Consider the following 26,573-nt stretch of genomic DNA (forward strand, 5'->3'; position numbering starts at 1 on the left):
AAATACTAAATAATTGTATTTAGAATTTAACTATGAGAAGGAACTTCTATGTGAAAAATGTCTGCAAAAGATGAATCTGAAAACATTAAACCATCAACTAATGCTAATAACATGGGTAGGAAAAGAGTAAATAAACAAATTTAAGTTTGATAAAGAAAAATTGAGTTAAATGAAATAAATAAAAGACATATTCAAAAGATAAGACAAAAGAGTTAATAAACTGAAAAGGGATAATCGGTTGAAAAAACCAAAAAACTTAAGAGAGATAAAAAGAGAAATTTAAGATATTTGAGAAATTATTTTTTATTAGATTAATTCTTAAACTATTAATTGAAAAGGAGATTTGAAAATTAATAAGAAATATATAATTTTTCATTACTCCACCTCCACGTGAGAAAACGATGTCCGAAGTTTTGAAAATACCGAAATTGTCCTCCGTAGATGTTGAACAAAGGGTTTTGTTTGTTCTCTCATCGGATAAAATAAACCACACTGACCCATCGATTCAAAATCGCACGGAATTTGATAACAAGAAAAATTCAAATTCACTCATCTCGACACAACGTAAAACTTGTTCATCGATTCGATTCAATTCAATCCAATTCTCCTTCTTGTTCTTTGTTCTTGTTCCAGTTCTTGAACTGACCCAGCTCAACTTCTCACCTAATTCTTGGAATTCCGAAAAAGCCCTTTTTCTAGTCACCAAATGTCCCACCCTTTTTCCTCCGTTTAGCCGCCACCACTACCCACCACCCGCTGCCGATCTCAGCCAAAGATGATCGTGCGCACCTACGGACGCCGCAACAGACCTCTCTCGGGAACGTGCTCGGGATCCTCCTCGCTCAACGACGACGTTTCTGAGCCCTTCTCGCAGGAGACCGGCGACCCTCTCTGCGCCTTCGCCTTCTCTTCGCAGGACTCCTCGTCGCAGCATTGGCCCCTCTTCGATTCGGAGATCGACGATTTGTGCGCAGAGAGGGAGTCCAAGCGGGCGCGGCGCGGGGCGGAAAAGCGCTCGGAGGGGATTCCGGCGACGTCCACGCTCATGGAGGCGCAGGAGTTTGGTGAGATGATGGAGCACGTTGACGAGGTCAATTTCGCCCTCGATGGCCTACGCAAGGGACAACCTCTGCGGATCAGAAGGTCGAGTTTGGTTTCGCTCTTGACAATTTGCTCCACTACGCACCAGAGGAGGCTTCTCAGGACTCAAGGGTGTGTCAATTTATCTCCAACTTTCTTTTTTCTTGCCAATATGAAATGGGTCTTTTGTCATGCACTTGTTCTTAGTGTGTGTGTGTTTTTATTTAATTTATTAATTTTTCTCTATTATTTTTTTGGAAAGTTTTTTTGGGTTTGTTTTAAAATTTTAAATTTGGAACGGGAGGAGTGATTTGCTGGTTTAAGGTTCGTGGATGTGTGGGGTTTTTGAATTTGTTGGCACTTTCGAATGTCGGGGACGAGTCAGGAGCTGTAAATTTCTTTTTGGATTTGACTAATTATTGCTTATTTACTTCTGGCTGAGATGAAGAATTGAAAGGGTTAATGTTTTTTTTTCGGTTTTTGCTTTTGGTATTATCATTGCTGTTAAGGTAGATTTGATCGTGAGATCTTTGGCTACTCTTTAAGTGGAAATGCGAGTTGAAGGGAGATTAGATATTTTACCGTTTTCAAGGATTGCGCTTGTTTATTTCACTTAATGAACTATGTTGCCGTTTATTTGTTTACGAGGTAATCCCGTGCCCCTTTTAGCTTGTGATATTAATCGTGGCACGATGTATTGATCCTCCTTTGCCAGTGCTTTCTTCTGTGGTCGAACCCAACCCAACCCGGATGTGGTGAACCCTAAGTTTGCTTCCCACTCTGGCCACCCGATGTGGGTGGCTTTCTTGCTATTTGATACAGTAATAATAGTTGTGTAGAATCTTCCATATCAAGATTAATGAGATTCTAAGGATTCATAATATTGTTGTTATAATCGCCCCAAGTGCTATGTAACTGTCAGTGAGTGAGGCGGAGTAGTATTTTCTCGAAAAAAAAAAAAATTCTCAATTAGGTCCTCGAAAATTTTAGTTACCGAATTAGTTCCTCAAAATGTTTTTTTGTCAAAACTTTAGTTTCTCAAAAATGTTTTTTTTTTTCTTTTTTTTGTAATCGCTCAATCCTTCCAAGATTTATTCCTTCATAGCTATCAGGTGTCACAATTTTTGTCTTCCACAGGGATGGAGATGTTCTGACATTTTAGATCTTTGAAAAGATATTTGGTGATTGATTTAATTTTTAAATGACTAATTTGGTTCCAAAACCTTTGGAGGACTAATGGGGTGTTTGGTCACTAACTGAAATGCTCTTTGTATGTCCATAAAAGTTCATTTAGACGGAACTTTAAACTGAGTGCATGGATTGAACTCACTTTTATATTAGAAATATACTTCCTGTATGAATGTTTAGCTGATGAATCGGATTTTTATGCTGTATAGGATGGCAAAGACAATAACCAATGCCATTTTGGGTCTCAATCTTGATGATTCTCCCAGCAATCTTGCAGCTGCAACCCTTTTGTACATTTTGACCAATGATGTAAGTCTTCTTTTGTCTATGGAAATGCAGATATTGGATTTTGAATAATGAAAGAAGCTATGAGCAATACGAGCATTACTGTTGCATATTTTAGTCAATACGTTTTTGTTTCAGGGCCAAGATGATCACCTCCTTGAATCACCCGGTTGTATTCAATTTCTAATCAAGTTTTTAAGACCAATTGTCACCACAACCATTAAAGACAAAACACCAAAATTTGGCTATAAACTTTTATCATTGCGTCAGAATGATGACATGCTAAAAAATACAACGGGAAGATTGGATTCTAGTTCTTCTGAAGTTTTTTCCAGAGTACAAGAAATTCTAGTAAATTGCAAAGAGCTAAAAGCTTGTCAGAATGACAATGGGGTGGAGAGACCAGAATTATGCCCAAAGTGGTTAGCATTGCTGACAATGGAGAAGGCTTGTTTGTCTGCTATTTCTCTTGATGGTATGTAAAGAACATTCATGTCCACAGTTCGTATTATTGGCTGAATGAAGTTCTTTTCCTTCTATTATGATATCATGTTCTTTTAAATTTCAATGCCATTTTTTGTGCACAAAAATAATTATAAATAATGAAATTTGTTTATGTATACTGGTATTTAGTGTTTAGGATGCATTGCTGTCGACTTTATACCTGTCCTGTTAATTTTATTTCTTCCCAATTTCTGAATATGCCATCCTGATTCTGAAATACAGATAAAATTAATTAGTTCTCGGCACAGTGGTGCTTAACTTGATGGAATCTGTTTTTTTATATACACATTCTAGGATGGTGATATATTCTATCCCAATCTTTTCAAGATTTTACAGTTTTCACTTGTAAATTATGATTTATGCGGTATTCTGTCTCTACAACAAGTTATAATTCCTGTAAGCAGTTTATGCGGCCTCTAGTTGATCAAGAGCTCACTTCAATCAACTTTGTAATGCTCCTGTGGTCCAATTTGAATGTGTGTATGCATATATATATATATATATATATATATATATATATATATATATATATATATTTATATTGAAACATATTCTCAGTATTATTATATATATTTTTTATATTCAGAAACCTCAGGCGCTGTACGGAAGACTGGTGGAAATTTCAAGGAAAAATTAAGGGAGCATGGAGGACTTGATGCGGTCTTTGAAGTCACCATGGATTGTCATTCAGATTTGGAGGTGTGAGCTTGTATGTTAGTTCATATTGTATAGCAATAGGGGTATTTGGGTAACATTTTAGAATTCCAATTAATTCTGCTGTGAACGAAATTGGTTTTGGTGAAAAGAAATTATTTACTTTTCTATTAAATAGGTTCTTGTTGTGGAACTCAATTAAGGAGAGATTTTACATTTTTCATATAAAAACATCATTTGCTCTAAATTCACTTAGTAAATATTCTTAACCACATTTTTTTTAATTCTTTCAAAAATCAATTCTTTAAAATTACTTCTAACTGAATTGTAATCAAATGCACCTATATTTGCTTCCCCTAGCAATTACATGAAAACTCTGGATTTCTCTTTCAGAACTGGATGAAGGATAGTTCTCTTTCTACCAAAGGTTCAAGAAATGACAAACGAATCAAGAGCCTAACCTTACTTCTCAAGTGCTTGAAGATAATGGAAAATGCTACTTTCCTAAGCAATGACAATCAGGTTGACATATGTTATTTGCGTGTGTAATTAAAAACATGTTTGTTAATTATTTTTTTTACAGGTATCTGCATCGTGTTATTATGCATGGTGCATGGTGCATGGTTTATTGCATTCCTAGCTCAGTGAACATGTTAATTTACCAATAATTTAATCTTAACATTGACTCTTTCACTGTAGAGTCATTTGCTTGGAATGAAAAGAAAATCGAGTCCTCGGGGTCCCCCAATTTCTTTTACAGAGCTGATCATAGCTGTCATAAAGGTCCTCTCAGGTAATGATCATTCAAAGGGGTAACCTGATGCTTTTTCAATCTGTTCCTTATTAGTTATTTTATTTTCAGCAATCATGTTTGTTTGCTTTGATTAGTTTTCATTTCTGGTGGTTCTTAGTTTTTCCTCTCTCTCTCTCATCTCTGCTGAAAATCTTCTTACATGTAGATCTATGTTTACGTCGATGTGCCTCTACTGCATCCAATGATAACAAGTCCTACGACCTGTTCTCTATGGCCAGTCATGATTCTGAATTGGATCAGCTCAGAGACTATAAAGGTACTAGATTGTTATTATTTACTTGGAGTTTTAAGCAGAAATTAGCAAAACCATTTTATAACCTTTGTTCATGCTCTTATCCTTTTAACCGAGATAGGATCTATTTCTTGAACTGTTCCCCCCTTTAGGAAATAATTATTGTCTCTTGCTCTGTTTTTTCTATTAAGTTGCGGATATTGATAGGCCTCCATTATTGAGACATATGACATTTGGAAAGGGGCAGGAAATAGAAGGTTAACACAATCTGACATGGATGAAGAGGACATGATAGTAAATAAATGGATTATTTATGTTAAAACCTGGAGCATAACTGAATGCTGAGAGGGCAAGGAATAATGTGAGGTGGAAAATCTGTTGGGGAGAATGAGAATTTGAAAGGGAATACTATATTGCGTAGTGGACATGAATTGAGAGGAAAAAGGGGGATGGGCCATATCTAGAGGTTCTGCGCATGTACATTACTCTAGATTAATCTTCTATATTTTAACAGTTTCTTTTCTTGAATCATAAGAAGCTATTCTCCATTGTTTTGTAGTTTAGTTTCTACCAGTAAGAAATATCATTTGCTTTATTTTTGAGCTTTGCAGACTTACTATAAGGATTTAACATTTAAGATCTCATCTCATCAAATCCTTGATTAATTTCTTTTTGTCTTCATATGGTAGGAAATTATTCCTTTAATTCAAAAGAGAATTGAGCATCAGAGTTGGGGTTGCTAGTTTTTTAGCTTTCTTACTATGCTTATAGTCCACTCTTCTACTTGAATTTGAAATCTAGACTCATCTGGCAAAATATTTAAGTTGAGTCCTTGATCTATACTGATGATCATGTGTGGACTTTGACACAGAATTTGCTCTGTCTATACTCCTGCACTCCTTTCTCATAATATGAATTTTTTCATCAGGCAAACTTTATGAGAAAATGTAGTTTTGTTCAGGATGTAGTAATCTGTAGAATGACCTTCATGGTTGTGCCTTATCCATTATTATTCTGTACCTTAGTGTGATAAGATAATTTGATTCCCATTCTAACTACTGGAAGCTGTGACTTACTAGCATAGAAATAAGTTAGTCTTCTGATTTTCTGAATGCTCCTTCATTTGAATTTTGCAGAGAATGAAACTTTATCACGTGGTTCCAATAGAGAGTATAATGGAGCAGAGAGAGGCTCTTGTGTTAAGAGTTCTAATGCCTCTCAGATCAGCCGAATATTGACATGTAACCGGTTGGAAAGTTCGCTATCCATTTCTGAAACTCCCAGCACTTCAACTACTGATACTTATTCACTAAAGATGAGGGTCAGTTCTTCCACGTCTGGGTCTTGTAGTGGTGCATCAAAGAGTTCGTACTGTAAAACGTCCATGATTCAAAATAATTCCAGGAAGAATGTTCGCTTTATGGAATCTACCCCAGTTGTAATATTGGATGACAGCCAAGATCCCTTTGCATTTGATGAGGATGACATTGCACCTTCTAAGTGGGATCTGTTAGCAGGAAAACAAAAAAAGTCACATTCTAAAAAGCATGTGACAGCAAGCAGAGGATTCGAAATTGAATGTCAATCTCACACCGCTGTTAGCCAACAAGAATTAAGTAATGGAGACGTCAATTGTCCCAGCTCTGATGTTGGTGATGAAAAAGATTCTAGCGTTCTAACTGACTGCCTTCTTACTGCTGTAAAGGTATTTATATCTGATTTAGTTTTGTTCTTTGTATCATTTAGACACACTGATCATGTTTGAGTACTTGAGTGAAAGTAGAGGACTTGCTTCCCTGGCAAACCATTTGACAGTTATTCTTTTTTAGTGGATAGTTACAATCCTGAGTTTTCTATGCAACTGTTATACACTAATCGTTTGGAGAAATATCTGCTTGATATATAGGACCTATCTATAGAACTAGGATATAGCGTGTCCCTCTGCCCTCTTTTGTTATTCTTTTTCTCATAGGAGATGGTATCATGTTTTTTCTCATGCCAAAGTTAGTTACAATTTATTCACTAACGAATGTCGTCTCATTGTAGGTGCTCATGAATTTGACCAATGACAACCCTGTTGGTTGCCACCAAATTGCTACCTATGGAGGACTGGAGACTATGTCTATGTTAATTGCCTGTCATTTCCCTTCTTTCAGCTCGCCTTTGTCCTTTGATCAGATAAAAGAAAATGCTGCCGGAAATACCAAAGATCCTCAATCTGATAGGCATCTGACTGATCACGAGTTAGATTTCCTTGTTGCTATTCTGGGCCTGCTTGTAAATCTTGTGGAGAAGGATGGTCATAACAGGTAATTTGAAAACCTTCCTAGATGGCTGTTCGTAATGAACTAATACAGCTACATGAACAACAGATTCGCCTGCTTTCTTCTTTGAGTGTTTTTTCCTTGTGTAATTTTTATTTTGAACAATTGAAGGGATCCATTCACTCCAAAAATGAGTCTTGGGTACTTGTTCCACTTAGTAACCTTTTATACGATTTGAATTAAACAAATGGGATTGTTGAATCGTGTGATAATGGGTGAATTGTTTATGCTTATTTATTCTTAAAAGAGTATTTTTTTAATAAAATAAGCAGATTTATACTTTTTTATGTGTTTGTCTAATATGCTTATTTAGGAAGAGTGTCTTCCTGCTTTTTTTAGAAGCATATCATATCTACTTATTAAACAAGTGATTTTTTTTTTACAAAATTGCATATTTAAAAAATAGTAAGATAATGTGTGAATTTATTTATGCTTATTTATTTCTAACGAAGGATTTATTTTAATAAAATAATCAGATTTATGCTGTTTTTTGTGTTTGTCTAATCTGTTTATTTGAAAATTAAGCGTCTTCCTGCTTTACTTTTAAGGAAGCATATCATATTTATTAAATAAGTGGCTTTTTTTATAAATTGCTTATTTCAGAAATATTTATTTTAAATTTAACCAAACTAACCCAATATATCACTGATCATATATACCAGATTTTAAATAAATTAGGCATATGTTACAAAAGTACACTGACCATAAGAGTGAAGTGTTCACTAGTTTTTTAATTATGTGATTTTTTGTAAACTCAATCAAGGTAATGTATATTTCTAATTCAATGGTTGGACTAATTAAGTTCGATGTTCATATATATATATATATATATATATATATATATGTATGTATGGAAATGTGTCTAGTGAAAATGCTATTCTTAAGAGAATGAGAGGGGCGAATTTTGGTCGTACTATGATCAAGAGAGTAAAAATTAGAGTAATATTTTTTGTACCATTTAATTGTATTATTGCATGATGTCAGGATCACAGGAGTTCTGTTTGATTACTCTTTATGTGGTGGGGTGTTTCTATACTTTTATTCTATTTTTCATAATTATAATGTAGAAAAAGGATTCGTATCTTCTTCGTTTCTTCTACAAGTGTTTCATCACAGTGCACAACTATTGAATTGTAGTGACATTGCATTACACTTTTTTTTCTAATAAAAAATTCACAATTTAACCCATTTGGTTTGGTTTGTTTTTGTTTATGAATGAACAACATGCTAACTTTAACTTTGAATTATATGTAATTTACAACATGCTAGTGGCTTTATGCAGATCAAGGCTTGCAGCAGCCAGTGTTCTGCTACCTTCCTCTGCAGGCTTGCGTCAGGAGGTTCGGAAAGATGTTATTCAGTTATTGTGCTCCATTTTCTTGGCTAACTTGGGTGAAAGCGAAGGAGATGGGGAAGATAAGCATTTGCAACTGGTGGGTAGCATGTTCAATTTTTTCTGAAGAATTCTTGGGATAGTTATTGTTTTTGTTGCATTTTTGTTCTGTATGTATTGGTGAATGCTTGTGAGAAGCTTGGAATATCATGAAAATTAGCAATGGTGTATGCTCTAAGTTGATAATCTATTGCTAATCTTCTCAACTTGTTTACTGTATCATGTGTGATGGTTCAGCATTATCAGGTGATAAAAAACCGTTTTTCTTTACCATCAAGCTGAAATAGTTACAAAAAATACCATGAAGCAGCAGGTAAAGAAATTGGGTGCTGGGATCATGCTTCACTTGATTGTTGTCTGATGTGGATAATGCAATGGGATGCTTATGGAAAACAACTAGCAATTGGTTTCAAACTTCCTAGACATTGAAATGTTCATCTGATGTATATTACAAGCACTTTGAAAAGTTGGCGTGTCTTAGTTTTGTAATGTATATTGTTTGCTATCTATGTATCTTGAATAATCTTATGTTTCATCATGCAGAACGATGAGGCAGCTGTTCTACAAAGTGAAAAAGAAGCCGAGAAAATGATCGTGGAAGCTTATTCTGCGCTGCTTCTGGCATTTCTTTCCACTGAAAGGTTTTCTTATAAATTCTCATTTGTTTTGTTGCATATCTGAAGGCCTATAATTTACTTATTTTTTTATGGTATACAGTAAGAGCATCCGTGCAGCAATTGCTGACAATCTTCCAGACCAGAACTTAGCAAGTCTTGTACCTGTTTTGGACAGATTTGTGGTATGTACTTCTTGAGTAATTGTTTTGCACCATGGGGATGAAAATGTGAAACTTGCTTGACACTATCTGTTAGACACAATTTTTTTGGGAATGAATGGTAACTGGGGTTCTTCACCTTGATCATTTTGGTATTCCTGTGCCTGACTACCTATATCCCTTTTTTTTCCATTTAAATTTAAAGTATTAAACACTGACTTTGTGCCTTGATATGCAGGAATTCCATCTATCTCTGAACATGATTTCGCCGGAGACTCATAAAGCTGTTAGCGAGGTCATTGAATCGTGTAGAATTCGATGAAAGCTGAATGGGAAAACACTGTACAGCCAGAGCTTAATTTAGGGTTTGTTGTTATTCCGGAGGAAATGGGACTCCGTTACACCGAGTCTGACCAACTTTTATTCTCGCTTCACATCGCTTATACCCTATTTTTATATCACCATGCTGGTGATGTTGCTGAGTTGCTTGTATACAAAAGTCAATAGTGAGATCCGTACCTAGCTTAGTTTGTGTGTAATCAATAGTGGTAATTTTTTTCTCAATATTCTTGTTTATTCATTCATTTTCTTGTATCGGAAGCTTATACCTGTTGTTTCAATCACCCCACCTCCTTTGTTTCCTTCATCTTGATGCAAGCAGCAGCTTAGTCAATCTTGTGTAATTTTAATGCTAGTTCAAGTCCACGTTTTCTCAGTACTAAACCTTTTCTATTTAATAAATACATGAATCATTCCTCCACCACAATTTGAGGCTTGAAAAGGGCATACTTGGGCTTTAGTGATGTATACATTATTAACCATTTGCAAGATAAAATTAGAGTCTTTTCAATAAACTTCTTGAATATTTAATGAGTTTTAGATAAATTAAAAGCTCCTTATGCATAAAAACATCTTAATTAACTAATGTTATTTAATATGTTAAAAGCAAAAGCGTTTATGGAAAAGTACATCTAAATATACTGTAGTTATTACAATCACTCTTCACTTAATCATATTTATACATATAATTAACTACGCATATTATTCAATAACTTTATGACAATATTAACCATGATATTACTATTAATCACATAAATAAATGTAATAATTTATATATTCATTCTTAGCAACTGCTAAAAGCAGTGTACGGTATTTTCAATTTCTGGCGACAAACAAAACTCACCAGAAAGTACAAGTTCCACGGAACATAGGAACTTTTCAGTGAACCTAACCTGCAGTGTTTGATATAATCGCTCCATATTTTACGTGTCAATTTGATGGATATCCCACTTCCACGTCCACTCTAAGCCTAAATTATAATATAAATACAAGTGGCTATAATTTTTATTTGATTGTCAATAAATATTTGATCTCAGATTTGAGATGTAATATGTTGAATATCCTACTATAAACAAGGTCAAATTAGATATTTTTAATTGTTTTTATTATAAATTTTTGTTATATCATATATTCAAAATATTTTTTTATTTTTGTCTAAATATTCTATTGTTTGCTTTTATTGGTATTTAAATAATGTGGGCATTACTTGGGTCATCAATTCAATCACGTTGCATCTTCCTCCTTCAATCTCATCCACCAGTGAGTTAAATGGACGAATTAAAACTAATGGAAGAGAAAAAGAGCGAATTGATAGATTGATTGATATGAAAACAAAATAACAAAACTAAAATACACATTTATTCGTTAACTTGAAAAATAAATTTAAGTGCTTATATTATATAAAAATAAAACAAAACTTATCCAAAAGAATGTTCAAGAGCAACTAAAAAACATTAAAATGAAGATTATTTAATTTTTCTATTTAACGTTTCCTATAAAACCAGATAATATTTTCTTCAAAACCAAGTTCCAATCATACAAAACTTGTAATCATTCCAATTTCGAAATGGATTTCTTCACGGTCTTCCTTCTCTGCCTTTCTGTTGTTTTCATCATCATCAAACTGTGTTCCAATGGAGCAACCAGCAAAAACTCACCCCCTTCACCTCCAAGGTTACCTCTACTGGGCAATCTCCACCAACTTGGTTTGTTCCCACACCGCACACTCCAAACTTTGGCTCAAAACTATGGATCTCTCATGCTACTCCACTTCGGGAAGGTACCAGTGCTTGTGGTCTCATCTGCTGATGCAGCACGTGAGGTGATGAAAACTCATGACCTGCTCTTCTCAGACAGACCACAACGTAAGATGAACGATGTCCTCTTGTACGGTTCCAAAGATCTGGCAAGTTCTACGTACGGGGAATACTGGCGGCAAATAAGGAGTCTGAGCGTTTTGCACCTTCTGAGTACCAAAAGGGTTCAGTCCTTTCGCCGTGTGAGGGAGGAGGAAACTGCCATAATGATGGAAAACATCAGGCAACGTTGTCGTGATTCGTTGGAGGTGAATTTAACTGACATGTGTGCTGCGGTTACGAATGATGTGGCGTGTAGAGTGGCTCTGGGAAGGAGGTACCGTGGAAGAGAAGGGGCGGGGTTTCAGAAGCTGTTGTTGGAGTTCGGGGAGTTGTTGGGTGCTGTGTGTATAGGGGACTATGTACCTTGGCTTCATTGGGTGAGCCATGGTTTGTTTCAGAGAGCCAATAGAATTGCCGAGCATTTGGACCAGTTTATAGACCAAGTGATCCAGGAGCATGTTACTAGGAATGGAAGAGATGGGGGTGCTGATGTTGATTCCCGGGACCATAATGATTTTGTGGATGTTTTGCTTTCGATGGAAGAGAATAACGCCAACACCACCGATTCCCTGATAAATAGAACTGCAATAAAGGCTTTGATACTGGTCAGTAAGAACACCATCGTTTTCTTTTTCCATTGGATTCTCTTTCTCTTTCAATTTCTGATCACTGATATTTTCATTTAGAGAGTTTATTATGCCTGGATTAAGGTGATGTATAATATATACTTGGTTTGCTATTGAAACATTGCAAATCTAGGAGGTTCTTGCGGACTACAAGTTGTTTTGTAATTTTTTTTTGTTTTGTTTTGTTTTGTTTTGTTCAGGATATGTTTGTTGCTGGTACCGACACCACTCACACATCCCTGGAGTGGACAATGTCAGAACTGTTAAAGCACTCAAGTGTGATGCAAACACTGCAAGAAGAGGTGAGAAGTGTTGTTGGTAACAGGAGTCGCGTAACTGAGGATGATTTGGGTGAAATGAAGTACTTGAAGGCTGTGATCAAAGAGAGCCTTCGGCTTCATCCACCACTTCCCTTAACAGTGCCTAGGAGATGCATGGAAGATGTCAAAGTGAAAGGGTATGAGATTGGAGCTGGCACTCAGGTGTTGGTGAATGCATGGGCCATTGCAAGAGATTCTTCGTGTTGGGACCAGCCTCTTGAGTTTAAACCAGAAAGGTTCCTAAGCAGTTCCATAGACTTGAAAGGACATGATTTTGAGCTTATTCCATTTGGAGCAGGAAGAAGGGGATGCCCTGGAATATCATTTGCCATAAAGATTGTTGAGATAGTAATGGCAAACCTTGTCCACCAATTTGATTGGTCATTGCCTGGTGGGGCGAGTGGGGAGGACTTGGACATGTCTGAAACTCCTGGCCTTTCTGTTCATAGAAAATTTCCTCTTCTGGCTGTAGCAACTGCATATGAGAGAAATTAGTATGTAAGGAATCAAGTGAAACACATGACACTTTCATGCTGTGAATGGATCTGTGTGGTTGCAGGTTGCTCTCATCTTCGTTTGAAGTTTAATGCGATTACATAAGTAATGAGACTTTGATGTATATTATGTTTTGTTCAGTTCTGGTAGGTTATAGATATAATCTACAAAAAAATGGTTGACATTAGAGTTTTATGTATTGGAAAAAGATCAAGTTCTATATGTCACTTATAGATAAAAATTTTAATTATCATCTTATAAAAGTGAGGTTCAATTAGATCTGAATTTATTTTTCAATTTGATAAGAGTGTCAGTTCAGAATTCATTAAAAGCAGTCACTCAATATTATTATGGACTAAACATATAAGTGTAGATTATGAGACAGTGTATTGAAAAACAAAATCCCACACAGCATAAGAAAGAACGTAACAAAATTTCACTCACGTATTTTTTTTAGGTTAGCTAAACTTAAACTCGTATTCTAGGATACCAAATTTATTCTAAATTCATTAAGAGTATTTTTTGATAAGATATTTTAAGAGGAAAACTCCTTTTTAAAAAAAAAAAATTGAAATGTTTTATGCAAAAATATTGTTTAGATAAGAAATTTTGAAAGAAATTAAAATTCTAAAATTTTATTATAACTGTTTTTGTATGTAACTGAGATGTTCCTATCTTTTGTCTGAGATGTTTCCTTTGTGCTCCTAGGTCTAACTTGATATGGGAACTTGCAAAGACATTCATGCTCAAATAAGAGGGCTATTCTAAATTTTATATTCTTTTTATATACCTATACCTTTTCACATGGACGGTTACCTAAATGAATTTGACTTTTTTAGGAAAGTATCATGATGGGGATATTGCAAAATATTTTGTATCGTAACGTTATATTGATATATTGATATATTATTAACCTTAAATGCAAACCGTGACCGGTTAACTTATCATGGTATGCATCATGACCCTACTTATATGTTGGGATGATTCCTATCATATAAAATACATGAGCAATTAGATTGCTTAAAATTAAAAAAATAAATCAAACTTGATTTAAAAATAAAAATTTGAAATTCTCCACATCTTTACATTCATATTTCAGTCTTTCTAGTTTGAGTTAACCTAAATACGAGTTGATTTAACTCGACTTGAACTTAGTACATTCAACTTGATATAATGTGAGATCTGTCTAACTTTAGTTTGACATGATCTCGATCCAATATCTCGTTCTAAGTAAATTTAGTTAAACCTGATTTGATTTATCTAAATCCCACCTGGATCCAAGTTAATTAACACTTGACCCAAGTTGGACCTAACGTAACTCGACATGAACTTAGTCCAAATCATCTAAACAAGATTACATCCTAACTCAACTTGAATTGGACCTGGGTCAATTCAGCTTAACTTGAGCTTAGATTGATTTAGCTAGGTTTAGGTCAAGGCTGACTTGGTTTGACCAAGTCTTAGTCGGGTTATGCTTGATATGATGTTAATTGAACTATGACTCACTTGAGCCTAACAACTCAATTGAATGTGAATTGACCTCAACTTGAATGAGTGTGGACTCCTCTACTCAATTGAATGCGTGATGTTTGATTTAGTTCAACCTAAACATAAACTGACTTGACTCGACCAAGACGAACTCAACTTGACCTGTGTTTGGTGGACTAACTTGGCTTGATTTTGGTCTAAGTCAATTCAACTCATTAGAGTTAATCTTAATTGATTCAAGTTATCTCCAAACTTACTCAACTTAATCTAAACTCATATCGATTTAGCCTTTAAAATTGATTAACTCGAATCGATTTTGCATAAATTTGACTTAATGTTATGTTAGTTAATTCAATATATTATTTTATAATTTTAAAATAATTTCATTCAACATAAATGAGAAATTTTTTACAATTATAAAATCAAAACAATATTAAAAATGAACGAATAATATCATTGACCACTAAAATGATTAATATTAATACTTTTTAATTTTTAACAACGATTTGGTATTGAAATAACTGTATTTGAGTTTAATTATAATTGAAATTATTTATCTAAAAAAATTTAAATTCATTAAATGTTAATTATCTTATCTAAATAAAATTTTAAAAAATAATTTAAAATAAAATTAAGTATATTTAAATATTTTAAAAATCATAAGTTTTTCTACCAAAATGCAAAAGGCAAACTACTCTATTATTTATACAAAGTCTTTAGTTAGAAGATGTGTGGGAGAAAATCAAATTCAGTGGAAAGAAGTTAAAAAAGAGCTTATAAATGATATTAACCCTTTTGACTCAAGTTGATTTAGGTAAAATTTTTTCTTTTTTATTTCCATTCCGTGTTTCTCTCAAGTTTAAAGATCTGAATGGTACTTCATTTTTTTCTTCTGAATTTGATCGTCTAGAAAGTAAATATTTGCACAAGTTGGTGTTTTTTTTTTTTAATCTGAATATTGTTATCTTTTAGTAACTAAAACAGTGTTCACTTTCATCACTCTTCAGAAGAGTGATGGATCGAATCCAGCACAAGTTCGTGAAAGTTGGTGATGCTCTCAATCTCCACGTCGCAGAAATCGGAAGTGGTAAGAATCAATCCAACGCCGTCGTTTTCAACTTATGCGTTTTTCTTCCGTCGTTGATTTGGTCTGTGTTGGTGTTTTCAGGTGAAAACGCCGTCGTATTCTTGCACGGTTTCCCTGAGATATGGTACTCGTGGCGGCACCAGATGATAGCCCTTGCCGATGCTGGATTCAGAGCCATCGCCTTCGATTACAGAGGCTACGGTCTCTCCGATCCTCCACCTCAACCCGATAAGGCCACCTGGTCCGATATTCTCAACGACCTCCTTCATATCCTTCAAGCTCTTCATCTTCCCAAGGTACTCTCTCTCTAAAATGTCTTTACTCTGTTGATTGTTTCGTTGATTTTGTTTAATTTATTTTTTACCTGTGGGCTTTTAGATTTTACATTTGTTTCAAATTTCAACTTCTTGCTCACCATGCACTTAAGAAAAATGCTAGGAATTCATTATCCGGTGACACACTTCCTTTAGGTATCTGAGATTTTTCAGAAATTAAGAAATTGTGAGTCTATATCTTGTTTAATACACTTTTTATAATTTTTAACTATTAAAGTGTTTATTAAAGAATGTGTTGGTAATACTTCTCGTACTCTAATGATCGTTTGTTATCTTGCCTTACAAATTCATAAATAGGTGGCCTAGACTTACTAGGACTTATTTTGCATCTGATTCACGAGAATTCCAAGACCAAACCAACGAAAATATTTTGGTGTTGAGTGAGGATTTCGGTGATTTTTTTCTCCTTCATTTTAGAATATAATTAATCAGGTATGAGATTGTTAAAGTTATAATTTAACTCATACTGTGAATTCAACCCAACTACCTTTTATTACTTGAGATCGAGCGGGTTGATGAGGTAATATTATAGGCACGAAGGGATGCCACCATGTAAAATGACTAAAATGATTGTATGCTCAACTGTTGCCTAATTCTTTAACACCCTTAATTTACTTTAGGTGTTTCTTGTCGGGAAAGATTTTGGATGTCGTCCTGCATATCTATTTTCCATTCTACACCCTGAAATGGTCCTGGGCGTTGTCACGTTGGGAGTTCCATATGTTCCGCCCGGCCCCTCTGCGTTTCACAAATTCCTTCCTGAAGGCTTCTATATTTTGAGATGGCAGGTAATTTTAAAGGAAAAAACTTAGATGCACGTGCACTTCCATAAATGTTCTTGGTACTGTTTTTTTAGATGAAATTTTACCTTAGGGATGGAGAGTTTACGAGTGAAGGAATAAAACATTAAATGCCCAACTGCCTTAGCAGTTAGGAAGAGCGGGGTTATTGGTTGTATAAATAGCAAATAATCAATTGTAGTGGGGGGTCGATTGTTTGATTGTAGTCTAACAGGGTTTGTCATCTTGAGGAGGGAGGTTAGGCGCTCTAGAGGGAGGTTATGCTCCCAAACCCAGTCCTTGTAAAGAGATTCGTTTACGGTGAATAATAGCAAAACTCATTCTTTCATTTCTGTTTCTATCTTTTGAGTGTTTTCTTGTTAGGTTCCAAACCTAGGAACCTAACAATTGGTCCGACCTGCCGGATATCCTTAGGAGAGGGGTCAAGAACGGATCAAGAAGTGGTCAAGAAAGGGGGAAGCATGGAAGGAAGAGACAATTCTTGGGAAAGGAGGATCAGCGAACAGAAAAGGGAGCTAGCAGAATGGAGAAGAAATATGCAAGAAATGCGGCAGGAAACCAGAGAACACTTGCGAGTTCTTGGAGGAAGGGTGTGGAACCAGGAAAAGGGATTAGAAGGCAGTCCAGGGTTTGTAGATGAAGATCAACATACTGTTAACGAGAATCAGAGAAGGAGAAGGGAGTACTCGGGGGAGGAACGAGAGCGAAGACAAAGGGGGGAAAATTAAACGCACTAGAAGGAAGAATGGAGGAATGAATGGCGGCAATTGAGCCGTCAATGGATGGACGAAAGGCGGAGATGGAGTCGTCAAGGGAGGAAATGAAGGTGAAAACGGCGGCAGTTCGACAAGACTCGGCAGCCACACGCCAGGATCTTCAAGAAGTGAGGCGATTATCGGGGGGACGGCACCGCATTCAAGGGGAACTGTCTGACGACAGTCAGGCGCCTGTGAACGCCAATAGGAGTACGAGACGCAAGGACGACATTGGGGGTGGAGAAGGTGAGCGGTTCAATTGGAGAAAGAGGGTGGAGCTGCCCGTGTTCGAAGGATTAGATACATTGAACTGGATCAATTGGGCGGAGCGATTCTTCGAATTTCAAGGAGTAGCGGAAGAGGAGAAGGTACGATTAGCGTATGTGAGCATGGAGGGGAGCGTTGGCTACTGGTTCAAAGCTTGGAAGGAGAAAGCCAAGAATCGTTCATGGGATGGTTTGAAGGAAGCCTTGGTGATAAGGTTTGGAACCATTGTTGAGCGGTTGACAACATTGAGACAGACAGGGACGGTGGACGAGTATGTACAATACTTCAAGATATTGGTGGGTCGAACGAAGAGGGTACCAGACGAGCAGCTGTTGGGATATTTTCTTGTGGGATTGAAAGAGGACATCCGGATTCAAGTCCAACAGCATGAACCGCAGGAATGGATGGTGGCAATGCGGATCGCAAGGGATGTTGAGGAGTTCTAGAGAGTTGCCGAACGGTCTGAGGACAAGTGGTATAGCCCATACCGATCGGGAGTGGCCGAGCAGTCTAAGGCCATAGAAGACCAATTGTCTGGGGGACGAACGTGCGGTGAGGTGACACGGTTCGAGGCCAATTGCTATAAACCAAGCAGATCGAAAGTTGCCGAGCGGTCTGAGGACAAGTGCCACAACCCATGCCGATCGGGAGTGGCCGAGCGGTCCGAGGCCATAGAAGACAAGTCGTCTTGGGGACGAACGAACGGTGAGGTGACACGGTCCGAGGCTGATCGCTATAACCCAGGCCGATCGAGAGTTACCGAACGGTCGGAGGCCAAGCGCTATAGCCCAGGTCAATCGAGAGTGGCCGAGCGGTCGGTCGGATCCGAACAAGAGAAGACTGCTGGACCCAACGGGAGAGGCTTGACGAAGCCGAACGGGCTAGCACTACAAGCTGCGAACTCGAGAGGACTGAAGGAACCGAACGGTCCGGAAACGAACAGGAAAGAACTGCCGAATCCGAACGTGAAAGGACAGGAGGAACCGAACGATCTTACATTTACAGTCAAAGGCCGAACGGTTTTACACTCAAAACGATCTCCTAGTCATTGGCCGAACGGTCTTACAGTTACATTCAAAGGTCGAACGGTCTTACAGTTCAAACAATCTCTCAGTAATTGGCCGAACAGGCTTACAATTAGAATGAAGGCTAAGGAGGGAAAGGTGGATGGAAGAATCAATGGTCGGGAGAGAAGGATGGATTTTGTGAAGAGGTGGACCAGCGAACAAAAGAAGGGTCTTGCCGTTCGTGAGGCACCTGCAGAGGGGAGAGAACTTTTTGAAGCTTTGAAAGACATCGAAGACCATTTCTTCAGGGATTATAATTCTGGAAAAGAGGTGACCAGAATGTTGGAAGCTAATAAAATCCAAGAAGAATGGAAGTCATTGGAGGAGGAATTGCCACCACCCAAACCTCCAGACCTGAGTTGGAGGACAGTTGCCAGAGGGTTCCATTCATATGAGTACACGATGATGAAGAGGAGCCATGAGATCAAGCCTCCCGTTTCCAACCTTGAGGACAAGGTTGTTCGGCAGCGGGGTGTAATGTTAGGGATGGAGAGTTTACGAGTGAAGGAATAAAACATTAAATGCCCAACTGCCTTAGCAGTTAGGAAGAGCGGGGTTATTGGTTGTATAAATAGCAAATAATCAATTGTAGTGGGGGGTCGATTGTTTGATTGTAGTCTTTGTCATCCTGAGGAGGGAGGTTAGGCTCTCTAGAGGGAGGTTATGCTCCCAAACCCAGTCCTTGTAAAGAGATTCGTTTACGGTGAATTATAGCAAAACTCATTTTTTCATTTTTGTTTCTATCTTTTGAGTGTTTTCTTGTTAGGTTTCAAACCCAGGTTTGGAACCTAACAGTAATTGTAAACCTTTAGTGCAATCTTTCGCTATACTGATTATCATGAGAAGCTTCAAATTCTAATTGGAAAACAACAACATTTTGTACAATTTAAATTTCTTTGCTCTTAGCATGATGACCTTTACTTATTTCACCATAACTTTTATTCTATCTATATCAGGAACCTGGAAGAGCAGAAGCTGATTTTGGACGCTTTGATGCAAAGACTGTCGTGCGAAATGTTTACATCCTTTTCTCAAGAAGTGAAATACCAATAGCTAATGAAAACCAAGAGATCATGGATTTGGTGGAACCTGATACTCCTCTTCCCGCTTGGTTCACGGAGGAAGATCTTGAAACATATGGAGCCTTGTATGAGAAATCTGGATTCCAAACTGCATTGCAGATTCCATATAGGTGCTAGCTTTTGTTCTTTTTTTTGCCTTTTTTGTGAAATGGGTTTTCTTGCTAGCACAAAACAATGAAAGCGAATCCTGGACTCAATTTTTTTTATTTGAGTTAATGGTGTATTTGCATTGCAGGTCATTAGGTAAGGTGTTTAACTTACCAGATCCTGTGGTTAAAGTTCCAGCACTTCTGATAGTGGGTGGCAAGGATTATGTTCTGAAGTTTCCAGGGATAGAGGATTTAACAAAGGGTGAAAAAGCAAAAGAGCACGTTCCCAATTTGGAGGTTACATTTATCCCCGAGGGAACTCATTTCGTTCAAGAACAGTTTCCCGCACAGGTGAATAAATTTATCCTTGACTTCTTTGGCAAACACACCTGATAGTAGACTTAAGCGTGGAAATAGCCACGAAGGAATGGTCAATGTTAAGTGAAGTATGGGATGATGCAAACAATTAATAAAAATGTTATTTTTGATTGCCCATACCATAAAAATATTCTCTTGCATTACTTTTGCGAAATTGTTTGGCTGTGGAGTCAAGATATGCACCAACAGATAATGCAAAATTCTGTCATTTATATTCAAAGCACCAACCATGCCTATTTGGTCTGATTATGGAAGCGAATGCCATGTTACGGTCGTATGATAGGTCATCTGGAATGTTTGCAAATGACAAATGTCGACCTTCATATTTCAGATTTGCTGTGCTTAACCAATCATCTTTGAGAGGAATTAAAACATTACCAATAAAGATTCCCAACTAATTCACTCGTTACTCTCTCAATCATTTGTGTTTTCCCCCAAACTTAATCCCAACTCATACCCTTGACTACATATTTCTTGTTCTCTTGTCAAGGAATCAAGTCAAAATAATGAACATTATAATAATTAAAATATATAGTGGAAAAGGAACATAAAATTAACCATTATCCACCCATTTTACGCAAAAAATGTTATGTAGAAAATATATTTAATTAAGTTTTACTCCTCTCATGAATTTAGATATTTTTAAATAATTTTTAATAAAAATGGTTTTGTTCTATTAATACTCAAAACTTTTACAAATTTTTAATTTAATCTTTATTTAGATTTTATGGTTAATTAGGAGTTGGGTGGCTGTTCCTTTTTATAATTATTATTTATTTATTTTTACATGCAAAATAGAAAAAATAATTAAATTAAGTTTTAAAACTCTTTAGTTTTTTTAATTGATTCTTTAAATTATAGTTGTATTAAATATTTAAAATTTTTATATTTTTAATTAAATCACTATGACGTTTTGATTTGTAAAAAAGACGAACTTGGATAGAACACATGTAAGTAAGAAAATATGTTTATTTACCAAACAAAATCACATGTCAAATAAAATATAAAATAAAGTAACAAATTAATATTTTACTATATTATATATAAAAAATATAAATATAATTATAAAAAAGATTGTAATTTATATTAATTTTTAAATTTATTTTATTATAAACATTAATTAATTAATTAAAAATCTATAAAATTTAGGTCTGTCCAATGACTAGAGGTGGGGTGAGAGAGATTGAGCGACTCAATTCCTTTTTTTTTAAATTAAAACTAAAAAAAATATATTAAGAAATTAACTTTCTCTAATCTAAATATAATGAAACTTAAATCATTAATATTTTTAAAAAATATTATATTTTAATTTATCTAGTTGTAAAGATTAATTAATTAATTAAAAATTTAAAACATATTTATATATTTAAGTGTTTTTTAATATATATATATATATATATATATATATATATATATATTAAAATAAAATAATAAATGGGTCAACGCCATAGAAGTTTGAACTTATAGAAAAACTAATTTCATTCCTTATTTTTTCTGAAATGTAGATGGCTAAAGTGTCATAGAAAAGTTCTTCATACACCATTCATGAAGAAAGTCCTGCCTTTTGACTAAGTGTGCTTGGTAAGGAAATCCAGAATAAGTCGATTCACCTGCTCAGGAAACTGTTCTTGAACAAAATGAGTCCCCTCAGGTATAAATGTCACTTCCAGATTGGGAACATGCTCTCTTGCTTTTTCACCCTTTGTTAAATCCTCAATCCCAGGAAACTTCAGAAAATAATCCTTCTCACCCAATATAAAAAGTGCGGGAACTCTAACCACGCTATCTTGTAAGTTAAACACTTTATCAAATGACCTACAAATACAAACAAAACCAACACATCAATAACAACAATGCATCATTGCTCAATAGCATCTCACTAAAAAGAACAAATCTTAGTACCTATATGGAACCTGCAATGCATTTTTGAATCCAGATTTCTCATACAAGGCGCCGTACGTTGCAAGATCTTCCTCAGTGAACCATAAGGGAAGAGGAGTATCAGGTTCTACCAGATCCATGATCTCCTGCTTTTCATTAGCTATTGGTATTTCACTTCTGGAGAAGAGGATGTAAATGTTACGCACAACAGTCTTTATATCAAAGCGTCCAAAATCAGCTTCTACCCTTCCGGGTTCCTATGTGGATAAAATCAAAGTTATGGTGTGAGCAAAGAAATTTAAGACTTGGATAAACATTCTCAGTGTTTAGTGTTGCTTTTCAATGATAATCAGAATATTGAAAGCTTGCACTAATGGTTTCATAAGTTATTAGTTGCATTAGAAAATAGCAAGAAAAAACATGTATATTTAAGGAAGTATCTTTAAGATTACCTTCCATCTAAAAATGTAGAAGCCTTCGGGAAGGACTTTGTGAAAGAGAGAGGGTCCTGGGGGAACAAATGGAACTCCCAATGTAACAACTCCCAAGACCCTTTCAGGGTGTAGAACTGAAAATAGATGTGCAGGACGAGCTCCAAAATCTTTTCCAACAAGAAACACCTAAAGCTCATTGAGGAGGGGAATCAATTAGGCAACAGATTAAGCATATATGATCATTTCAGTCACATTTTACACCTAGGCATCCCTTCATGCAAAACACCTCTCGTACTAACTCCTTTCGACTCATGGCAAAATCTCTGCAACGGGTTGAATTTACATGTTGATCAAGTTCAATTTGCTTTAATTAGCCCGATTAATTTAAGTCTTTTTTTATGAACAATCATCAAGTGTATATACACCTCACAATAATTTAGTTTTTCTTTTTTTTCTCTTGTAGTAACTTCAATAGTAAATCTTTAACCGTCGCAAAAAAATTAACTTATAATAGATTTTTTAAGTTGGTGGCATGCACAAAGGGAAACAGTTTAGAGAGAGAGAGTGCCTTTGGAAGATGAAGAGCTTGAACGATATGAAGGAGGTCGTTGAGAATATCGGACCAGGAAGCCTTCTCGAGTTGAGGTGGAGGATCGGAGAGACCATAGCCTCTGTAATCGAAGGCGATGGCTCTGAATCCAGCATCGGCAAGGGCTATCATCTGGTGCCGCCACGAGTACCATATCTCAGGGAAACCGTGCAAGAATACGACGGCGTTTTCACCTGAAAACACCAACACAGACCAAATCAACGATGGAAGCAAAATGCATAAGTTGAAAACGATGGCGTTGGATTGATTCTTACCACTTCCGATTTCTGCGACGTGGAGATTGAGAGCATCACCAACCTTCACGAACTTGTGCTGGATTCGATCCATCAGTGAAAGCGGAGAGAAAGGTCTCACTAGGTCAAATTGAGATGGGTCAGAGAGCACATCAGAATCATTTGAAGAGAGTCAAAAGCTAAGTGAGAGAAAAAGAAAGAGAGAAAGCCATTCCCGCATAACTCTAAATCTGCACTGGTGTTTTATTCGCTATGAATCCGTTCATCGTTGGATCTAGCTGATTTTTAGACAGTAGGTTTCAGACATATGGTTCTTCATTCTGACCGTTCGGATTGTCAATCGGAGGTCTAGATTGGGAGAAATCATTCCTGCACCAGCAGCCTTGTTTTGTGGAATTTTCATCTTCTTAGTTCTCATTTGTAAGCATTTGTGCTTATTTAAATTGGCTTATTCAACACATCATTTGGTGTTATTATTAGAGACTCTTTTGTACCCTATTATTGATCATAGTGGATTTTTCTTTGGTCTGGACGACTCGTGGTTTTTACCCTTGCATTGAGAGATTTTGCACGCTAAAAATGGTTGGTGTCTCTTTGTGTTTTGGATTCTATTTTTGTTTTATTTGTTTGGTGCTCCTCACAGATTCTCGCAAGAAGGGGGATTGAATTTCCGCTGCGTTATTACTGTTTGATAAGTTGTTATATTTTTTGGCCCTTTCCCGTCAGAGTGGCATCAGAGCTCTTTGGTTAAGGGACTGTTTAGTTTGCGTGAATGATGGAGACACATACAAAATTGATTCCTTTGAATGGAGAAAATTATCACCTATGGAAAGGCAAGATGAAGGATTTGCTATTTGTGAAAATTTTGGATCTTTCAGTTTTTGCTTCCAATAAACTGGAATCCAAGTCAGATGAAGAAGGGGATTTTGAACATCAACAGGTATGTGGATTTATCAGGCAGTTTGTTGATGATAATGTTCATAATTTTGTTGCTAATGAGACACATGCGAGAAGCCTATGGAATAAGCTTGAGTCCTTATATGCCTCTAAGTCAGGAACTAATAAATTGTACTTGCTAAAAAATTTTGTAGAGTTGAAGTACAAGGAAGGAAATCCTGTTTCAAATCACTTGAGTGAATTTCAAGGGCGCTATGATCAATTAGCAAGAGTGGGTATAAAGTTTGATGATGATCTATTGGGTTTATTCCTGTTAAACTCTTTACCGGATTCATGGGAGACATTTCGGGTTTTCATGATAAGTGCTACCCCTAATGGTGATATTTCTTTGCAAATGGCAAAGAGCGGTGCTCTTAATGAGGAGATGAGAAGGAAGACACATGGTACTTCATCTTATTCAAAAGTTCTTATTACAGAGAATAGGGGAAGAAGCCAGAAGAAAGAACAAAATAGTGGTAGAGATAAAAGCAGGAGCAAGTCCAAGTCTCGGTACAAGAATGTGGAGTGTCACTATTGTCATAAAACAGGGCATATAAAGAAGAACTGTTTTTTGTTGAAGAAAGAGAGCAAAGACAAAAATGGTAAGCAAAGAGACAAAGATACCGATGATGGTGATCGTGTTACTACTACTACATGTGGTGACCTTATTTGTCTTCGTGATTATGAAACTATTAATCTTGTATCTGATGAGAGCATGTGGATAATTGATAGTGGTGCTACACTGCATGTTACATCTAGGAAGGAGTTATTCACATCTTATACACCTGGTGATTTTGGAGTATTGAAGATGAGTAATGGTGGAGTGTCTAAGGTTATTGGTGTTGGTGATGTTCACTTGCAAACCAACATGGGGATGCAATTGTTGCTTAGAGGAGTTAAACATGCTCAAGATGTTCGCTTTAACTTGATTTCTGTGCAGGTACTTGATGATGGTGGATTTGATAACCACTGTGGTTCTGAAAAGTGAAAGCTCACCAAAGGTAACTTGATTGTGGCTAAAGGGGAGAAAAACTCTAAGTTTTACTGGACAAAAGCTTTGGTTGCTAAAGATAGTGTGAATGTCATGTATATGGAGTCATCTTTGTGACACAGAAGGCTTGGGCATATTAGTGAAAAAGGACTTAACTGCTTAGTTAAAAAGGATGTTCTCTCAGGATTGAAGAGTGTAGAGTTGGAGAAATGTTCTCACTGCATGGCTGGTAAACAAACCAGAGTATCCTTCAAGAAGCATCCTCCTTCCAGGAAGTCAGAGTTGCTTGAATTAGTGCATTCTGATGTTTGTGGCCCATTGAAGGTAAAGTCTTTTAGTGGTGCACTTTACTTTGTTACTTTTATTGATGATTGTTCCAAGAAGCTTTGGGTTTATGCTTTACAGAGAAAGTACCAAGTGTTGGACAAGTTTAAAGAATTTCATGCTTTGGTTGAGACAACATTCGTACTGACAATGGTGGTGAATATTGTGGACCATTTGATGCTTATTGTAGACAGTATGGTATTACACATGAGAAGACTCCTCCCAAAACTCCTCAGTTGAATGGTTTAGCAGAGAGGATGAACGAGACATTGATTGAAAGAGTTAGGTGTATGCTTTCTGAAGCAAAATTGCCTAAGCATTTTTGGGGTGAGGCATTGTTTACAGTAGTGCATGTTATTAATCTAAGTCCTGCAGTCACTTTGAACTCTGAGGTGCCAGACAATATTTGGTTGGGCAAGAATGTTACTTATGATCATTTGCGTGTCTTCGGTTGTAAAGCATTTGTTCATGTTCCAAAGGATGAATGATCCAAGTTGGATGTGAAGACAAGGCAATGCATCTTCATTGGCTTTGGTCAGGATGAATTTGGCTACAAGTTGTATGATCCCGTTGAAAAGAAAGTTGTTAGAAGTCGTGATGTGCAATTCATGGAAGATCAAACCATTGAAGATATTGATAAGGTGAAAAAGTCTACACCTAATGAAGATGGTAATGTGGCTGATTTTGATCTAATTTGGTTGTCTATTAATGATTTGGATATTGATGTTCATGATGATGAACAACATGGTGATACCAATCAGTAGATTGGAGATGACTTGGATGTTCCTATTGATAATGTTGATGAAGAGGAACATGATGTGTCACTGGATGAAAGTCTTGGTGATGTACCTGAGTTATCAGAAGCTCAACCCAGAAGATCTGATAGGCCAAAACAACCTTCTAAAAAGTACTCTACCAATGAGTATGT

The 26,573-nt window shown here is 36.3% G+C and overlaps 5 protein-coding genes across 10 annotated transcripts; 4 read left to right on the plus strand and 1 right to left on the minus strand.

Annotated features, from left to right (window-relative positions):
* Window positions 1-474: 474 nt before the first annotated feature.
* On the plus strand, window positions 475-9,922 carry LOC124837569 (wings apart-like protein 1). Its single transcript, XM_047312977.2, has 13 exons — window positions 475-1,212; window positions 2,478-2,577; window positions 2,692-3,028; window positions 3,644-3,756; window positions 4,105-4,233; window positions 4,411-4,504; window positions 4,671-4,781; window positions 5,894-6,462; window positions 6,804-7,066; window positions 8,364-8,514; window positions 9,018-9,115; window positions 9,192-9,273; window positions 9,488-9,922. Exons 1-13 carry the CDS (start codon window positions 776-778, stop codon window positions 9,569-9,571), a joined length of 2,568 nt encoding a protein of 855 aa, XP_047168933.1. The 5' UTR covers window positions 475-775; the 3' UTR covers window positions 9,572-9,922.
* Window positions 9,923-11,105: 1,183 nt separating this feature from the next.
* On the plus strand, window positions 11,106-13,173 carry LOC124837562 (cytochrome P450 736A117-like). Its single transcript, XM_047312968.2, has 2 exons — window positions 11,106-12,052; window positions 12,274-13,173. The coding sequence occupies exons 1-2, from the start codon at window positions 11,156-11,158 to the stop codon at window positions 12,886-12,888; spliced, it is 1,512 nt and encodes a 503-aa protein (XP_047168924.1). The 5' UTR covers window positions 11,106-11,155; the 3' UTR covers window positions 12,889-13,173.
* A 1,998-nt stretch (window positions 13,174-15,171) lies between these two features.
* LOC124837563 (epoxide hydrolase 2-like) lies at window positions 15,172-20,490 on the plus strand. Of its 5 annotated transcripts, none has more exons than XM_088103729.1 (6): window positions 15,172-15,190; window positions 15,384-15,463; window positions 15,545-15,759; window positions 16,419-16,586; window positions 19,644-19,879; window positions 20,005-20,490. In XM_088103729.1, the coding sequence occupies exons 2-6, from the start codon at window positions 15,391-15,393 to the stop codon at window positions 20,249-20,251; spliced, it is 939 nt and encodes a 312-aa protein (XP_087959855.1). In that variant the 5' UTR covers window positions 15,172-15,190; window positions 15,384-15,390; the 3' UTR covers window positions 20,252-20,490. The 5 variants fall into 5 exon arrangements, with proteins under 5 accessions (XP_087959855.1, XP_087959853.1, XP_087959854.1 ...); XM_088103727.1 differs by having other exon boundaries at window positions 15,175-15,190; window positions 15,349-15,463; XM_088103728.1 differs by lacking the exon at window positions 15,172-15,190 and adding an exon at window positions 15,232-15,250.
* On the plus strand, window positions 18,198-19,626 carry LOC148205717 (uncharacterized). The gene has a single exon (XM_088103731.1). The coding sequence runs from the start codon at window positions 18,763-18,765 to the stop codon at window positions 19,198-19,200; it is 438 nt and encodes a 145-aa protein (XP_087959857.1). The 5' UTR covers window positions 18,198-18,762; the 3' UTR covers window positions 19,201-19,626.
* A 1,196-nt stretch (window positions 20,491-21,686) lies between the features above and the next one.
* On the minus strand, window positions 21,687-23,875 carry LOC124848609 (epoxide hydrolase 2-like). 2 transcript variants are annotated; one of them, XM_047326329.2, is made up of 5 exons: window positions 23,416-23,867; window positions 23,120-23,334; window positions 22,570-22,737; window positions 22,139-22,374; window positions 21,687-22,051 (listed from the first exon to the last, which is right to left on the minus strand). In XM_047326329.2, exons 1-5 carry the CDS (start codon window positions 23,486-23,488, stop codon window positions 21,805-21,807), a joined length of 939 nt encoding a protein of 312 aa, XP_047182285.1. In that variant the 5' UTR covers window positions 23,489-23,867; the 3' UTR covers window positions 21,687-21,804. The 2 variants fall into 2 exon arrangements, with proteins under 2 accessions (XP_047182285.1, XP_087959858.1); XM_088103732.1 differs by having other exon boundaries at window positions 23,120-23,875.
* Between the last annotated feature and the right edge of the window lie 2,698 nt (window positions 23,876-26,573).

Source organism: Vigna umbellata, chromosome 1 (genome assembly GCF_029865625.1).
Source record: "Vigna umbellata cultivar VRB3 chromosome 1, Vumbellata_1.0, whole genome shotgun sequence".
NCBI classification, from domain to species: domain Eukaryota; kingdom Viridiplantae; phylum Streptophyta; class Magnoliopsida; order Fabales; family Fabaceae; genus Vigna; species Vigna umbellata.

What these genes read in the sequence shown, in the direction of transcription:
- LOC124837562 (XM_047312968.2), top strand. Translation starts at nt 11,156, where the DNA reads ATGGATTTCTTCACGGTCTTCCTTCTCTGCCTTTCTGTTGTTTTCATC. An exon ending in CAATAAAGGCTTTGATACTG is followed by an intron (nt 12,053 to 12,273) that starts GTCAGTAAGAAC and finishes TGTTTTGTTCAG; the next exon opens with GATATGTTTGTTGCTGGTAC.
- LOC148205717 (XM_088103731.1), top strand. Translation starts at nt 18,763, where the DNA reads ATGAAGGCTAAGGAGGGAAAGGTGGATGGAAGAATCAATGGTCGGGAG.
- LOC124837569 (XM_047312977.2), top strand. Translation starts at nt 776, where the DNA reads ATGATCGTGCGCACCTACGGACGCCGCAACAGACCTCTCTCGGGAACG. An exon ending in TGTCATAAAGGTCCTCTCAG is followed by an intron (nt 4,505 to 4,670) that starts GTAATGATCATT and finishes TCTTACATGTAG; the next exon opens with ATCTATGTTTACGTCGATGT. An exon ending in CTGTTTTGGACAGATTTGTG is followed by an intron (nt 9,274 to 9,487) that starts GTATGTACTTCT and finishes CTTGATATGCAG; the next exon opens with GAATTCCATCTATCTCTGAA.
- LOC124837563 (XM_088103726.1), top strand. Translation starts at nt 15,391, where the DNA reads ATGGATCGAATCCAGCACAAGTTCGTGAAAGTTGGTGATGCTCTCAAT. An exon ending in TCTATATTTTGAGATGGCAG is followed by an intron (nt 16,587 to 19,643) that starts GTAATTTTAAAG and finishes TATCTATATCAG; the next exon opens with GAACCTGGAAGAGCAGAAGC. An exon ending in GCATTGCAGATTCCATATAG is followed by an intron (nt 19,880 to 20,004) that starts GTGCTAGCTTTT and finishes TTTGCATTGCAG; the next exon opens with GTCATTAGGTAAGGTGTTTA.
- LOC124848609 (XM_088103732.1), bottom strand. Translation starts at nt 23,488, where the DNA reads ATGGATCGAATCCAGCACAAGTTCGTGAAGGTTGGTGATGCTCTCAAT. An exon ending in AAGCTCTTCATCTTCCAAAG is followed by an intron (nt 22,738 to 23,119) that starts GCACTCTCTCTC and finishes AATGAGCTTTAG; the next exon opens with GTGTTTCTTGTTGGAAAAGA. An exon ending in GCATTGCAGGTTCCATATAG is followed by an intron (nt 22,052 to 22,138) that starts GTACTAAGATTT and finishes TTGTATTTGTAG; the next exon opens with GTCATTTGATAAAGTGTTTA.